Source organism: Tarenaya hassleriana, unplaced genomic scaffold, assembly GCF_000463585.1.
Source record: "Tarenaya hassleriana unplaced genomic scaffold, ASM46358v1 Cleome19, whole genome shotgun sequence".
NCBI lineage: Eukaryota > Viridiplantae > Streptophyta > Magnoliopsida > Brassicales > Cleomaceae > Tarenaya > Tarenaya hassleriana.
The window spans coordinates 2,381,534-2,396,702 of record NW_010965304.1 but is presented as its reverse complement, the minus strand read 5'-3'; the positions used below and the strand labels follow the sequence as shown (position 1 = coordinate 2,396,702).

Here is a 15,169-nt window from a genome sequence, read left to right as displayed (position 1 = left end):
AGACCGGCCGGTCGGCTTGTTGGTTCGGCTTAAAATCAAAACCGGTGAATGTGTTGAACCGTAAAAAAACGGTACTGAACCAAATTCGAAAAATCGTTTTTTCTTTTCTAAAATAAACTTCTGAAAGACTTTTTTTTTCCTAATCTTGTGTTACCAAAGGATTTAATTTGAACTAAAAAACATATATTATTTTTTATATTTTTCTGGCTTTTAAAAACCAAAAATACCAAAACTCATAAATCAAAATCCATTTAAAAAATCTCATTCGGTTCAAAATAGATTGTTATTGGTTGCAATTTTAAAGTTTCAACATGAAAATGGTTATTTTATGATTTTTGGTTTTTTGTTTTGTTTTTCATATTTGGTCTTTTAAATGCCCAAAAAATCATAAAAGGTAAAAATGATACCGTGCCAAACTGAAGTTTCCATTTATTTGAAAACTTCTACGAAAAAATAATATACTTTACTAATAATACACTTTCATGTAGGGCTGGCCGTTTCGGTTCGGTTATTTGGAACCGGACTGAACCGAACCATTAAAACGGTATTTTTTTACCCGAAACTGCTGTTAAGATACCATTTTTAGAGAACCGAATTTTTTCGAAACCGAACCGAATTTTAAAAATCCCGAAAAACTGAATATTTTTAAAGAAAATCTATTATTTTTTTAATAAAACTCGGAACCGAACCGAATCGATACCAAAACCGAATCGAACCGAATACAATAAAAAACTCGATTGGAACCTATTTTTGTAAAACCGAAAGAACCGAACCGATTCATTCCGTCCCGAACCCGAACCGTTTTCCAAACGCCCACCCTACTTTCATGTAAGAACTTTAATTAAAAACGACTAACAAATTATTATATTTATTTATGTCTAAATGCCGAAGCATTCTTACGATGTGCTAATTATGTTTTCTATAAATTGTCTTACAAATAAAAACATGATCGGAAACGCTGTCGTTTTTCTAGAAGACGAACAAAAAAGTCTTCACAGATCAGAAACGCTGTCGTTTCTAGTCCTTGGGAAAACACTTTTTTTTTTCTTTTTTTAATCAAATATATAAAAAAAATTTATCGCTCTCTAAATTTAAGAAAAAGGGTTGACGATATTCCTCCAAAGGCATTGTACGATACCATCGTCTCTTTCTCTCTAAGAGGAAAAAAAGCCCTAATTTTCTCTCTCCACCGTCTGGTTTTTCCTTCCGATGCTTAATCTCGGATTGGTCATTTGCAGATCCAGTTGTTCCGGTGAGATTTCTTCTTCTCAATCGTTTCGATTTTTGGGGATTTTACCTTGTTTGTTGTTGTTATTGATCGTCATGTAGTTTGATTTCTGTGGTCTTTTTTGGGGGGTTTCCCGATTTGATGCGTGTTCTTGTTGATTGATGAATGTGGATGCTCATTATGTGTAAAAGGAAACGAAGATGGTGTCTTCTCGGTTCTCTTGTTCTTTTTCTTGATCTGCAAGTCGAAATTTTTCTGTAGAATTTGTGGTTTTATGTTTACTGTTTGGTATTTGCTTAGAGATCATGATTAAATTTTCAGTTTTTACTTGAATTAGTTATCTTGTTTCGGGCTCCTTTAGCACCATTCTTCTTTCATTTTTGTTCTTCTAGACGTTGGTTGAAATTCAGTTGTATTTTTCCGACAATCTCAACTGGATTTGCCATGATTTCTCTATGTTTTGCCACAATATGCTTCATTGGAACTATTATGCTCGCGATAGATATAGCTTGTATTATTTGTCAGGAAGTATTTATCTGAAGACCATCGAGTGTCTCTCTGAGCGTAACCTTTCCTCTTTTCTGCTGAGGTTTTGGCTTTATTTTCCTTGAAATTTGTAGGTTTCAGGTGAAAAAGTATTGATGAGTTTGGTGAATGATTATCGTGCAGATGAATAAGACATCTGCTCCTTCGTCAAGGGAGCATGCCCAATCCATACTCGATAAGGTTTTTTAGTTTTCATTCAAACTACTTTCCTTATTACTACGAAATTTTAGATTTATGTTGTGGAAGAATAGCTTCTATAGCTTTCAATTGTTACCTTCTTTTGTCTTTATCCATCCTGTAGAGTAATATAGGTTTTTTTTCGTCGTCTCTGGTACTGTGCTCTGTTAAATTGTGCACTACATGAAAATGACAATGCCAGCTTTCTGCAGACTGTCGAGTTGGAAAGTAAGCGTCGGAAGGCTGCCCAGGCTCGACTTCCATCTGATCCAAATGTGTGGCAGCAAATTCGTGAGAATTATGAAGCAATAATTCTTAAGGATCATACTTTTTCTGAGCAGCAAAACATCGAGTATACTTTATGGCAGTTGCATTACAAAAGAATTGAAGAGTTTAGGGCACACTTCAATCTCTTGTCTTCTAGCAGTTCAAATTCACCCCAAAATGTCAAAGCCCCCATCAGACCTGACCGAACTGCAAAGCTCAGACTACAGTTTAAAACATTCCTATCAGAAGCAACTGGCTTTTACCATGATCTGATTTTAAAAATTAGATCAAAATATGGTCTCCCCTTGGGGTATTTCTCTGAGGATCTAGAGAAGTCAGCAGAAGTTACGAAAGCATTGGTGTCTTGCCACCGGTCCTTAATATACCTGGGTGACCTTGCCCGGTATAAAGGACTATACGGGGAGGGGGATTCTAAGCACCGAGAGTATGCTGCAGCTTCAAGTTACTATTTGCAAGCTGCTTCCTTATTGCCAGCCAGTGGAAACCCACATCATCAGGTTTTTCTGCAGTTTTGATCTTCCTTCCTCATGATGTTGGGGAGACAGTTGCAGCAGTTATATGGCTCTTTTTTTTATCTAATTATAATTGCTTGATGTTTCAGCTTGCTATAATAGCCTCTTATTCAGGGGATGAGTTGGCTGCTATATATCGTTATTTCCGGAGTTTGGCCTTGGAGAGCCCCTTCCCTACTGCCCGTGATAACTTGATTGTTGCATTTGAAAAGGTTCCCATGCAAAACTTATTTTTCATAATTTTGCTGAAAGGTTGATGTATTAGTTAGTAGGTCTCTTGGACCTTAGCCTAGGTTTTTCTGGCTATCTAGCACCATGATGTGGTCATGTAATTTTTTTTTCTTCTGGCTTTTCATGTTCAAGTTTTTTTATAACTTAAAAAGTGTTCTAGAAATTGTATCTTATTGGTGATGATATAAGGGCACCTGATTGTGTTTGGTTCTGATAGTTACAGCATGCTATTTAAGGTTAACCCAGTTCGGCTGGATTCCCCCATTTTGAAAATTCTGTTACAGTGTTACATTATTTTGCTGATATATGATATTGTTCTTTTCTGTCATTTGCTTGACATACGAGTTTGTCTCAACCTTCTTTCTGTTTTTGATGTTGAGCAGAATCGTCAGAATTACACTCAGCTGCTTATGACGGTTGAGGATTCATTTAGGAAGCTGAATGGAAAAGGAAGAAGCAAAAGGGAAGATCTTTCATTGAAAGATGCAAACTTGGTAGATGGTCCTGAGAAGGATAAAGTACCCAATCCAAATGAGATGCTCAAAACATTTTGCACTAGATTTGTCCGCCTTAACGGGATTCTTTTCACTTGTACAAGGTAACAATTGATGTTCTGTTTTCTAGTGTCAATTACTGGCTTTCTGGTCTGGTATTATATTTAGTGTTTCTTTTCAGCCTGGAGATGTTCTCCGAAGTTCTTGACTCCACTATCAGCAGTTTACAAGAGCTGCTTTCTTCAGGCCCAGAGGAGGAGTTTAATATTGGTGCAGATGCCACGGACAATGCACGTTTCATTGTTAGACTTGTGGCAATTCTGGTATTCAGTGTTCATAATTCAAAGAAAGAAACAGAAGGTCAGACATATGCAGAAATTGTGCAGCGTGCTGTGCTTTCCAAAAATGCATTAACAGCAAGTTTTGAGTTACTTGGACGAGTAATAGACCGATGTGCACAGCTTCGTGATCCTCCATCAAGTTACTTCTTGCCTGGTGTCCTAGTCTTTGTTGAATGGCTGGCCTGTTACCCTGAAATTGTTGTGGCCAGTGATCCAGATGAGACAGAGAATGTTGTTCGGTCTAACTTTTGGAACCAGTGTGTTACCTTTTTTAACCGAATATTGTCACTTGGGCCAATGTTCATCGATGAAGATGATGAAGATGAGACTTGCTTTTCAAACATGAGCAAATATGATGAAAGGGAAACTGAAAACAGACTTGCTTTGTTGGAGGACTATGAACTAAGAGGATTCTTGCCATTGCTTCCTGCTCATACCATTCTTGACTTTTCCAGGAATCATTCCTTTGGAAGTGAAGGCCCCAAAGAAAAGAAAGCCCGTATCAGGAGAATTCTGGCAGCAGGAAAAGCTTTGGCCAGTGTGATAAAAATAGATCAGAATTCTGTGTATTTTGACTCAAGGAAGAAGAAATTTTTGGTTGGTGTAAAACCATCAGATGATTTCTTGCTAGATTCTCATTCACATCCACCAGAAGCCAATAACACACTGCAAGATAATCATGTGATCATGGATCTGAATTTTTCAAAGATGCAACAAGATCAACAGCCTTATCTGGACGAGGATGATGATGATGAAGTGATTGTTTTCAAGCCTATGGCTTCTGAGAAGAGAATAGGAGCTCCTGATCAGATATATGCGCCAAATGGGGGCATAAGAAAACCTGGCCAATGTGCTTCTGTGGAGGATCTGAAATCTTTGGGTAGCTCTTGCTCAGTTTCTCATGACAATCTTCCATTACAAGCCAATGTCGGCCCGAGTTTTCAGTTACCTGTATCTGTTGTTGGGTCTAACCTTCTGGCACATCTTCAGCCGACTCAGACGCAGGCTCGGCATCTTCAACAGTCTCAAGCACAATTCATGCATCAAGAACCAGTACAATCTCTGGTCGCTCACCTTAAATCAACCCAATCACAGATTGCACACCTTCCACCAGCCCAGTTACAGGCTTCTACATGGTTACCGGAAGAAGCTGCCTGTAGCCTAACAAGGTTAAATCTTATGGGTAATGGTCATGTGATGAGGAATGAGATGCAAGGAAATCAAGGCATTTCCTATTACCCAACCCATTCATTACCCATTCACCAGTCCTTTAATGTCAGTGGTATAGGTGGTGTGCCATATCCTCAATCACGGGCTCCTGAAGCTTCGTTGGCACCCAAAGTTGATGTTGTTTCATCTTCTGGGATTACTGCTGATTGCATGGGCGTTCAAACTTCTCTAACAAGGAAAAGTCCAATCAGTAGACCTATTAGGCATCTTGGGCCCCCGCCTGGTTTCAACCCAATCCCTTCTAAGGCACCTAAGGAGTCGATATCTAGTTCAGATCTGTCTGGTAGTAATCCACTTGTTGATGATTATAGCTGGTTGGACGGATATCAACCTCAATCTGCCCGAGGTGTTGGGCTCAGTAATTCTTTAAATTACTCTTCTCCTGGGAAAGCTGAATATATGAGTGCCAGCAATGGCATGAACGGAATGGTCAATTTCCCCTTCCCTGGAAAACAAGTTCCAACATCGCAGGTCCAAGCAGATATTCAGAAAGGGTGGCAGACTTATCAGCAACTTCAGCAACAGCAGCATGTGAATGGAAACCAGCAATCAGCTCAGCTCCCTGAGCAATATCAAGGGCAGTCAAGCTTGCCAGGTCGTTACTTTGTGTGAAATCAGTAAAGAGTAACATGGTAAGAATAGAATGTTTATGCTAGCTTGGCTTATGGGTTTGGGATTAGCTTTAGTTAAGCTAGGCTCTTTCAAGACTTTAAGCTCTTTGCATAATCAATGTTTTGACAAATTCTCTTTGATTGAGAAATTTTTTTGTTTAATGGATAGGTCATTGGGAATGATTTTAGTGAATGTTTCGCAATGGTTTGCTACCAAACTCCAACTCTGAGCCTTATTCTGCTGATGAAGTATCTGTGGCATGGCTTCTTGCGGGGGTACTTGCTACTGGAAGGGTAAGTCACTTTTCTTCACAGTCCTTTTCCCCTGTCCTTCACTTTACTCTCTTGTAATGCTATTCATTCTTTGTATAGTCGCTTAGACAACATGAATGCTGTCCTCGTGCATGATCTTAAAACATCCTTTTTATGCATATAGACCCAGGACAGCGAATGTTGGTGGAAGAGATAGTGGTAACAAGACACATGTATGGTCTCTGCGGAATTCATAGGAGTAAAATCGCCTTCTCCATGGGGGAGATATTAGACCGTGTCAGTAAAACCAGGGTCATACCTCGTTGGCCATTTATGGCACCGCTCGATGTCCCAAGCAGTGAAATCCTCTCTATCCTCTTCTGAAATGTCAAAAAAAGAAACAAATCTAGCTCTCTCGGTTTGCTTTCCAGTGATATCATATTTCTTCAGCTGGTACCTTTATGGTATGATATCATCACTGTTGACTGCATATAGTTGCAGCTCGTAACCCATATATGGGTTAAAAGCAGCAGTAAGGGAACTTGGTCTCGTCATTGTTTTGGGTTTAAAGAGTGGTATTGGTGTTGAAGCTCTCAGGTTGATGAATAGAAGGGGAAACCTTGTGGTACATAGGCCTCCGTGTGTCCAAGTGTGGTTTGGTCTTTCTGGATTTTACATTTTACTAGGAATGTTTGTTGATGAAATGGATGTCTACTTCATATTTGCATCTCTCTCTCTCTCTCTCTCTCTCTCTCTCTTGTTTTTCTTGGATTTTGTGGTGCGTGTTGTTACCTGAGCTTTTTACGTTATGGTGTTACCGTTGCAAAGTAGAATTTGTTTGAAATAACCACCTTTCTAAATAGCCTTGTAATCCCCGTGGGGGATGTTTTGTCGGATAATGGAGATCGACCCGCTCCAGTTGATCAAGAATATTTTCATCCGCACCCTCGTAACCCTTCTTCCATGGAGAATCAAGGAGTGTTCACAGAGTATAATATGAACAACACATGGAGCTTAACAACACCATTCACTAATCCATTGATGGGCCAGTTTTACGATGTTCCTAGCTATGCCCTTTTCAATGACGTAAACGACGTCACAGTCGAGGGGATTGTGCAGAGAAGTGGCACCGGCAACAACGAATACCATAATAACGACAATCGATGGGTTTAGGTTTTGAACATCAAAGGATGTATAAGATTCTCAATGGATGGGTTTACGATATGTATATATATTTCGTGCTTTGTTTATTAACTTAATTGATCGAATAATTTTAATATTTTCCTCAAGAAATATGAATCAATTATTTGACATTCCAAATATCTAAAATTTTATGTAGATCTAGTTTAATTTGAAGATTTTTTTAATATCAAACGTAGAATTGTCATAGAAAATAGTTTAGAAAAAAAAATTATAGTCAAATAATCGATTAATATCACTAGCTAAATATTTATTAACAAACAAAAATACAACTTGTGTTGTGTGTCATTGTTAAAATAATAATATATTATATGAGAGTCAACGTTATTTCAACGGTAATAACCAGTATATATAAAACTCTAAAAGGAGAAAAAAATGAGATGTAATTCCTCAAGAGACAGATTAATGTGTTTCGTAATCATAAAGTTTCAGTTTACAGGTGAATGACACGTGTCCTATTATAGAAGATCAAGAGTTAAAACTTAAGTAATTAATTTCATGCATGAGAGGAATATCAAGTCATCACTCTTATTTAAATACATTCATTAATTTTCTTCTCCAATTTATTCATTAATATATTTATAATTACTGGAAACAATTATTCTAAAAAAAATAAACCCATTCTTATTCCAAAATAATTAATATAAGACATTAAAGATATTCATAAAATAGTGGAGAATACGTAATTCATCGTCAAACTATTAGATTTTTTATAAATGTTTTTATTAATTGACACTATTAAATTTAAATTCAATCCTATTAAATTTTGTTTTTTTATATAAATATATTTTTCGGGAGAATGTACATGTCTTATTTTTTTTATGATCGTCGATGTATTCAATGTTTAAAAATATATTTATAAAATCAAATTTATAATTTCTTTAAATGGAAAATGCCAACAACTTTTGATTTTGTTGTTGATATCTTTGGCTTTGATTGATCTACATAGTATCATGCTTTACATGATTGCGGTCAGTGGAACATATTTTGTATTTTTTTTATGATCAATGTTTTAATATAATGTGTAAATGTAATATTTTTCTGATTGGGAATATATTATGTAGGATAAAATCACAAAATATGCATCAAATAATAAAAATAAATTAATTAAATCGATATTTTTAGATTGGTTATTGTAGTTTTTTAATAAATAAAAGTTAGAATTAAAAAAAGAGAAAATGACATTTTCCTACACGGATTGTTTAAAATGTGACTTTTTCCTACACGAACTTTTAATTTGACAAAAAACTACACCAAATTATCAAATGTGTCAAATTGATACACGAACTACCCAATTTAACTGCAATTTCCTACACAATTCGAAAACGGTGTTAAATGTCCGTTAACCGATGACGTGGCATGCCACGTGGCGTCTGACATGTCACGCCACATAGAAAATTTTGCCATGTCAATATGTCACATCAGATTTTTATAAAAATACAAAAACTCCGAAAAATTACAAAAAAATATATAAAAATAAAAATGATATATATATATATTATTTTGTATGTATGTATGTACATATATATATATATACATATGTATATATATACATATATATATATATACGTGTATATGTATTTATATATATGTATGTGTATATATATAAATATATTTGTATGTATGTATGTATATATATTGATATAAATGCAAGTATATATGTGTATATTTTTTATTTGATATATATAGACATATATATACATAGGAGTATTTATGTTTATATTTGTATTTGTATGTGGATATATATATATATATATATTATTTTGTATGTATGTACATATATATATATATACATATGTATATATATACATACATATATACGTGTATATGTATTTATATATATGTATGTGTACATATATAAATATATATTGGTATAAATGCATGTATATATATGTATATTTTTTATTTGATATATATAGACATATATATACATAGGAGTATTTATGTTTATATTTGTATTTGTATGTGGATATATATATATATATTATTTTGTATATATACATGTATGTACATATATATATACATATGTATATATATATATACATACATATATACGTGTATATGTATTTATATATATGTATGTGTATATATATAAATATACTTGTATGTATGTATGTATATATATTGGTATAAATGCATGTATATGTGTATATTTTTTATTTGATATATATAGACATATATATACATAGGAGTATTTATGTTTATATTTGTATTTGTATGTGGATATATATATATATATTATTTTGTATATATACATGTATGTACATATATATATACATATGTATATATATATATACATACATATATACGTGTATATGTATTTATATATATGTATGTGTATATATATAAATATACTTGTATGTATGTATGTATATATATTGGTATATATGTGTATATTTTTTATTTGATATATATAGACATATATATACATAAGAGTATTTATGTTTATATTTGTATTTGTATGTGGATATGAATATATATATATATATATATGTATTTTTTATTTTGTATGTATGTATGTATGTATATATATGCATATGTATATATATTTATATATATGTATGTGTATATATATAAATATATTTGTTTGTATGTATATGTATATATTTGTATAGATGTTAGTATATATATATGTGTATATGTTTTATTTTGTATATATATAGATATATTTTTATATAGGAGTATATATATTTATATTTTTATTTGTATATAGATATAAATATATATGTAGGAGTATATATATATATTTTAAATAGAAGTATATAGATTTTTATATAAGAGCATATATATATTTTTTAAATTTTTTCAAAATTTTTCAGATTTTTTCGGATTTTTTTTTTAAATTTGACGTGGCATTGTGACGTGACAAAATTTTCCATGTGGCGTGCCATGTCGGACGCCACGTGGCATGCCATGTCGGACGCCACGTGGCATGCCACGTCATCAGTTAACGGACATTTAACATCAAATTCGGATTGTGTAGGAAATTGCAGTTAAATTGAATAGTTCGTGTATCAATTTGGTACATTTGATAATTTGGTGTAGTTTTTTATCAAATTAAAAGTTCGTGTAGGAAAAAGTCACATTTTAAACAGTTCGGGTAGGAAAATGTCATTTTCCCTTAAAAAAAATACTCATGCAAGTGAGGCCACTACAAAAATAATAGCAAAGTTAGCAAGCACAATGTACTAAAAAGATATTATTTTTGTTAAAGTACTAAAAAGATATTTCATGTGAACCAATTTGTATTTAAAGATTATTTTTAACTATCGCCAAAAGAAAATACTATCATCTTCTCAAATTTATAATTATTACATATTTTTATCAAACAACTTAGAATTTTAGATGATGAACATATGTATTTATACGAAAATATAATGATATTTTTATTTGTAAATGCTATATCCAATATGATATAATGTGTTGTTGTCGAAAGTAATATGATATGTTTATTATAATTGTTTTTGGATTTTCTAACAAATGTCATTTTAGGATAATTTTTCTATAAAAATGAATGTAGTATTTCAATTCCATAATACATATTATATTACTTTGAAAAATAAATACATAAGTATTGATTATTAATGTTTCGATTTTTTATAAATATAGTTAGAATATAATAAATAATTTTTATTGATATTTGTATTAATTTTTATAAATTTAAAATGGGTCTAACAAAAACGGTAGAAACTGTTAGGCTTTTAATGGGAGATAATATGAAATATGAGTTTGGTTGTATAAGAGTTCCATAGATATCACTAGATTTTTGTAGGGGTGTTAAAATGGTAGAGTCAGACACAAACTCGAAGAATTGTGGGTTTTAAAAGTGTTTTAAAAAACTTATCAAAGTTGTTCACATTATCTCATCGAAAAAATATATCACTAATCTCGACATTTTCAAAATATTTCTAATTTGATTTAATAATATAAATTATAAATTAAAAAATATATATTATATTTAGCTTCAAAACTAATAATAATAATGTATAAAACCTGTATATATTTTTAGTGCGGCAGTCGGGTATATAAACAAAAAAAACATTGATTTTATATTAAAAATTAATATAAATTATTTATAATTGATTTTCAAAAAAAATACAACATTTCTTTATCTTAAAATTTTCAAAAAAATCAGAATATAAATTATAAAATCAAAAACAAAATATATTATATTTAATTTTAAAACTAATAATATTTTTAAAAAATATAATCTTTAATCTGCACTATAGTATATTCCAAAAAAATCATGTTTAAATAATAAAAGAAAACTCGTAAATTCGTTCTAATTTCTTCTCTTTGGAAAATATAATTTCAAATAGTCCAAATATACCACAAAATTTTGATTATGTGGAATGACGTGGCTTCCTAGGTCAGATGCCACATACATTTACTGTTTTTTTAATTAAAATTCCTTTTAATTGAAATTTCTGGTTTGGCCGGTTATTTATCATCGATCAGAAATCAGTTTCATAAACCGAATCCAAAAATTAACCTAATATTGTTGTAAAAGTCAACTTGATATTTTTTCCGATCAGAGTTTCAATTCGTCGGGAAATTGCTGTTTTGTTGTCAGGGAGACAAAACTGGGGGGCCGGTGGAGTCGATTTAACGGGGCTCGAAGCGGAGGAGGCTGGATCTGCTTCTGTCGGTCAAGTTAGTCGCCGAATCGATAATTGCTCCGCCGATGGAGAGCTGCCGAAAAAGACAAAAGTGCGGGACTCCGTCTCCGGCATCTTGTCGTCTTCTTCTCCGTCGTCGGAGCGAGATATGGAGTCGGAACGGTTGGCTGTTGAAGTAGAGACCGGTTTTGTTTCCGATGAGCCTAAGTTCGAAATGGCATCGGCTTGGGGGAGGAGAAGAGATATGGAAGATGCGGTATCGATTCATCATTCGTTTTACCGGAAAAACTCTGACAATCCTCATTTCTTCGGAGTATTCGACGGTCATGGCTGCTCTCATGTGGCTGAAAAGTGCCGAGAGCAGTTGTATGAGATAGTGAAGCGGGACTTCGAAGTTTCCATGGCCGAGGAGTGGACGGAGACGATGGCGAAGAGCTTCCTGAAAATGGATAAGGAAGTCAGCCGAATAAACTCCAACAGAGCAGACAGTACAGATGCGAGCTTCAGTCTCCTCGGTGCGACGCAGTCGAATCAACCGTCGTCGTCTCACCGGAGAAGATCGTCGTCTCCAACTGCGGTGACTCCCGCTCCGTCCTCTGCCGTAACGGCCCATCCCTCTCTCCTCCGATCACAAGGTAAAGCCTCAGCGAAACCGGTACCTTCTTTTTACCACAGTATTAGCCTATTAGGTTAATTTTTGGATTCGGTTTATTAAACAGATTTAATTTGGTTTGATAATAAAAAACCGGTCAGACCAGAAATTTTAATTAAAAAACGGGTAATGTGGTATTTGACGTGGCTTACCACGTCATGTCCGCATCAGCGAAAATTAACGCCGTCAGCACCATTTTCGGTTTCTTGATGGCCAAGTCGCTTTGAAACTTCGACTCTTCACCGAACAAAATTCAAGATTGATGAGACTTGAATCATCGACAACTGAACTGAAGATTCCGTACTGTTTTGACTCTTACATTCGTTCTAAATCGCTTTCTTTATAAAATACAGTTTCGATTTGGCAAGAAATCATGCTCAACCGATTGCGTCCCAGTGCGATTGGAGCAGATCCCGAAATTCTTGATTCTCTCAGTAGATTTCCACGTGGTTGGAGGTTTTCGCCGACCGATGAAGAGCTCGTGTTTTTTTACTTGAAACCGAAGATAGAGCAGAAGCCCTTGCCTATGGACATGATTGTGGACGTCGACATCTACGACTACCATCCCGATACACTCTCAGGTAATCTTCTTGTCAGATTCTTGATTTAACGTCCATGGAAAAGTGTTCGAGCTAGTTGGGGTTTTTGAACATATTCTTCCTCATATTAATCAATCGTCGTCTCTTAGTTGTAAACTTTTGGTATATGGTTTTTGTGTAGCGAAACGTAAGAAATGTAACGATGAAGAGTGGTTCTTCTTTACGCGGATGGACAACAAGTCTCATAACAGTGGCCGCCGGAAGCGAAAGGCGTTTGGAGGACACTGGAGGGCAACAGGAAAACGTGAGGTCTATTTTAATGAGCAAAAGATTGGTACGAAGAGATCAATGGTTTTCCACAACGGAGATCCTCCGAATGACGAAAAACCTGGCTGGCTGATGAAAGAATACTGCTGCACAGTTGCTATTCCTCCTACTCGCCAGGAAACAGATCAAGAAAGTAGAAAGCAGGTTTGTGGGTTGATCTTCTCTTTGTACAAAGATGCATTATTATGTTGTGATCTTGATTCATTTGTATCTTGTTTCATTCTGGCCAGCTCGACTATGTTTTGTGCAAGATTTATAAGAAAAAGGTACCCAAAAATAATGCACTACAAGGCAATGATCCTCCTAATGGTGACGATGACAATGATGACGACCATGACGACGGTAACGGCGATGATGACGGCCGTCATAATGATGATGATTTCATCAGTAAATTTCCACGTGGTTTTAGATTTTTGCCGACCGATGAGGAGCTAATAGTTTGTTACTTGAAACCGAGGATAGAGAACAAGCCCTTGCCTATGAACAAGATCCTTGAAGTCAATATCTACGACTCTCATCCTGATAGGCTCTCGGGTAATTACTATTCTCGATTTAACATTTACGAATAAGTGTTGCGTTGCGGATGTAAGAAATATTCGACCTAGTTAGGGTTTTCGAAAATTTCTTCCTCTTATGAATCAACCGTCGTCTCTTAGTTGTAAACTTTTGGTATGGTTTTGTGTAGAGGAATATGAGAAATGTAACGATGAAGAGTGGTTCTTCTTTACGCCAAGGGGCAAGAGGAAGCGGAATGATGGTCGCCCAAGCTGTCGAAAGGCGTTGGGAGGATATTGGAGGACATGGGCAAAATATGAGGACGTCTTTTCCAATGAGCGAGTGGTTGGTAAGAAGAGATCGATGGTTTTCTGCAACGGAGTTCCTCCGAATGGCGAAAGCACCAAGTGGCTGATGAAGGAATACTGCTGCACAGTTGCTGCTCCTCCTCCTCGCCAAGAAACAGAGAAAGGAAAAAGCATGCGGGTTTGTGTTTTGATCTTCTCTTAGCTTATACTGGGTATATAAAGATGAACTAACTATGATGTGGTACTGATTCAATTGCAATGGCCAGCTTGACTACGTTCTGTGCAAGATTTATAAGACAAAGAACGCGCAAGGAAGCGGTGACAAGGGACGAAAACATCAGGCCGATGATGTTTTGTCGGATAATCCTCCTGATGCCGTTGAACAACAACTTCAGCCGCCTGTCTTCTATCAGTTCTTGTAGCTTATTAAAAAAACTCCGAGATGCAAAAATGGAAAAGGTTCTGTTGGAGAATATTGTATCGGTGAATGATTCTTCAGATATTCGAGTTTTCCTACTCAGCGGCAGTTTCCGTACTACTCTCCAATCATGCTCAGACACATGGATATATTTCTACATGAACCGAATAGTTCTTCTCCTATTCAACACTGCACCAATAGGCTAAAATGGTTTATGCTAGGGTTGACTTATTTTGTTAAATAACTTGAATCGATTTGAATATAAAAATCGAATGGTTTTGATTTTTCTAAAATCAAATAAAGCCAACTGAATAAAAAAAGTAATCGAAAAAGCAAAAGAATTTTTTTTAAGAAAAAGACTATCTTTTTTTTTAATAAAAATCATAACCAAATCAAATTATATATTTATGAAAACCTAACGGTTATAATTTATCTCAGACCAAATAATTGAATATGAATATAAGCCAGCCACCCCTAATGCTTTTGGTTTTTGGTTTGGTGTTTTTAAATCTATTGTTGTTTGTTTTTTAGTCTGAAACCATTTCAATTAATATGACTAGCTAAATATTTATTCACGAACGGTCGAACACAAATAAAACATGTGTTACCATTAAAATTAATAATATATTATATCGGACATAATAATGCTAGTTGAAGCAAAACTCAGATAATTTAGGTTTGGTCAGTTACTTTTGGATATT

General features: G+C 34.4%; 2 protein-coding genes across 2 annotated transcripts; both read left to right on the top strand.

Annotated features, from left to right (window-relative positions):
• The first annotated feature begins 1,114 nt into the window (after positions 1-1,114).
• On the top strand, positions 1,115-6,641 carry LOC104811190 (protein SMG7). Its single transcript, XM_010537812.1, has 8 exons — positions 1,115-1,252; positions 1,849-1,954; positions 2,164-2,736; positions 2,841-2,963; positions 3,366-3,580; positions 3,658-5,679; positions 5,828-5,952; positions 6,095-6,641. Exons 2-6 carry the CDS (start codon positions 1,883-1,885, stop codon positions 5,657-5,659), a joined length of 2,985 nt encoding a protein of 994 aa, XP_010536114.1. The 5' UTR covers positions 1,115-1,252; positions 1,849-1,882; the 3' UTR covers positions 5,660-5,679; positions 5,828-5,952; positions 6,095-6,641.
• Positions 6,642-11,462: 4,821 nt separating this feature from the next.
• On the top strand, positions 11,463-14,515 carry LOC104811304. The gene is made up of 7 exons (XM_010537965.1): positions 11,463-11,479; positions 11,646-12,364; positions 12,735-12,962; positions 13,102-13,391; positions 13,478-13,781; positions 13,933-14,228; positions 14,317-14,515. Exons 1-7 carry the CDS (start codon positions 11,463-11,465, stop codon positions 14,470-14,472), a joined length of 2,010 nt encoding a protein of 669 aa, XP_010536267.1. The 3' UTR covers positions 14,473-14,515.
• Positions 14,516-15,169: the final 654 nt, after the last annotated feature.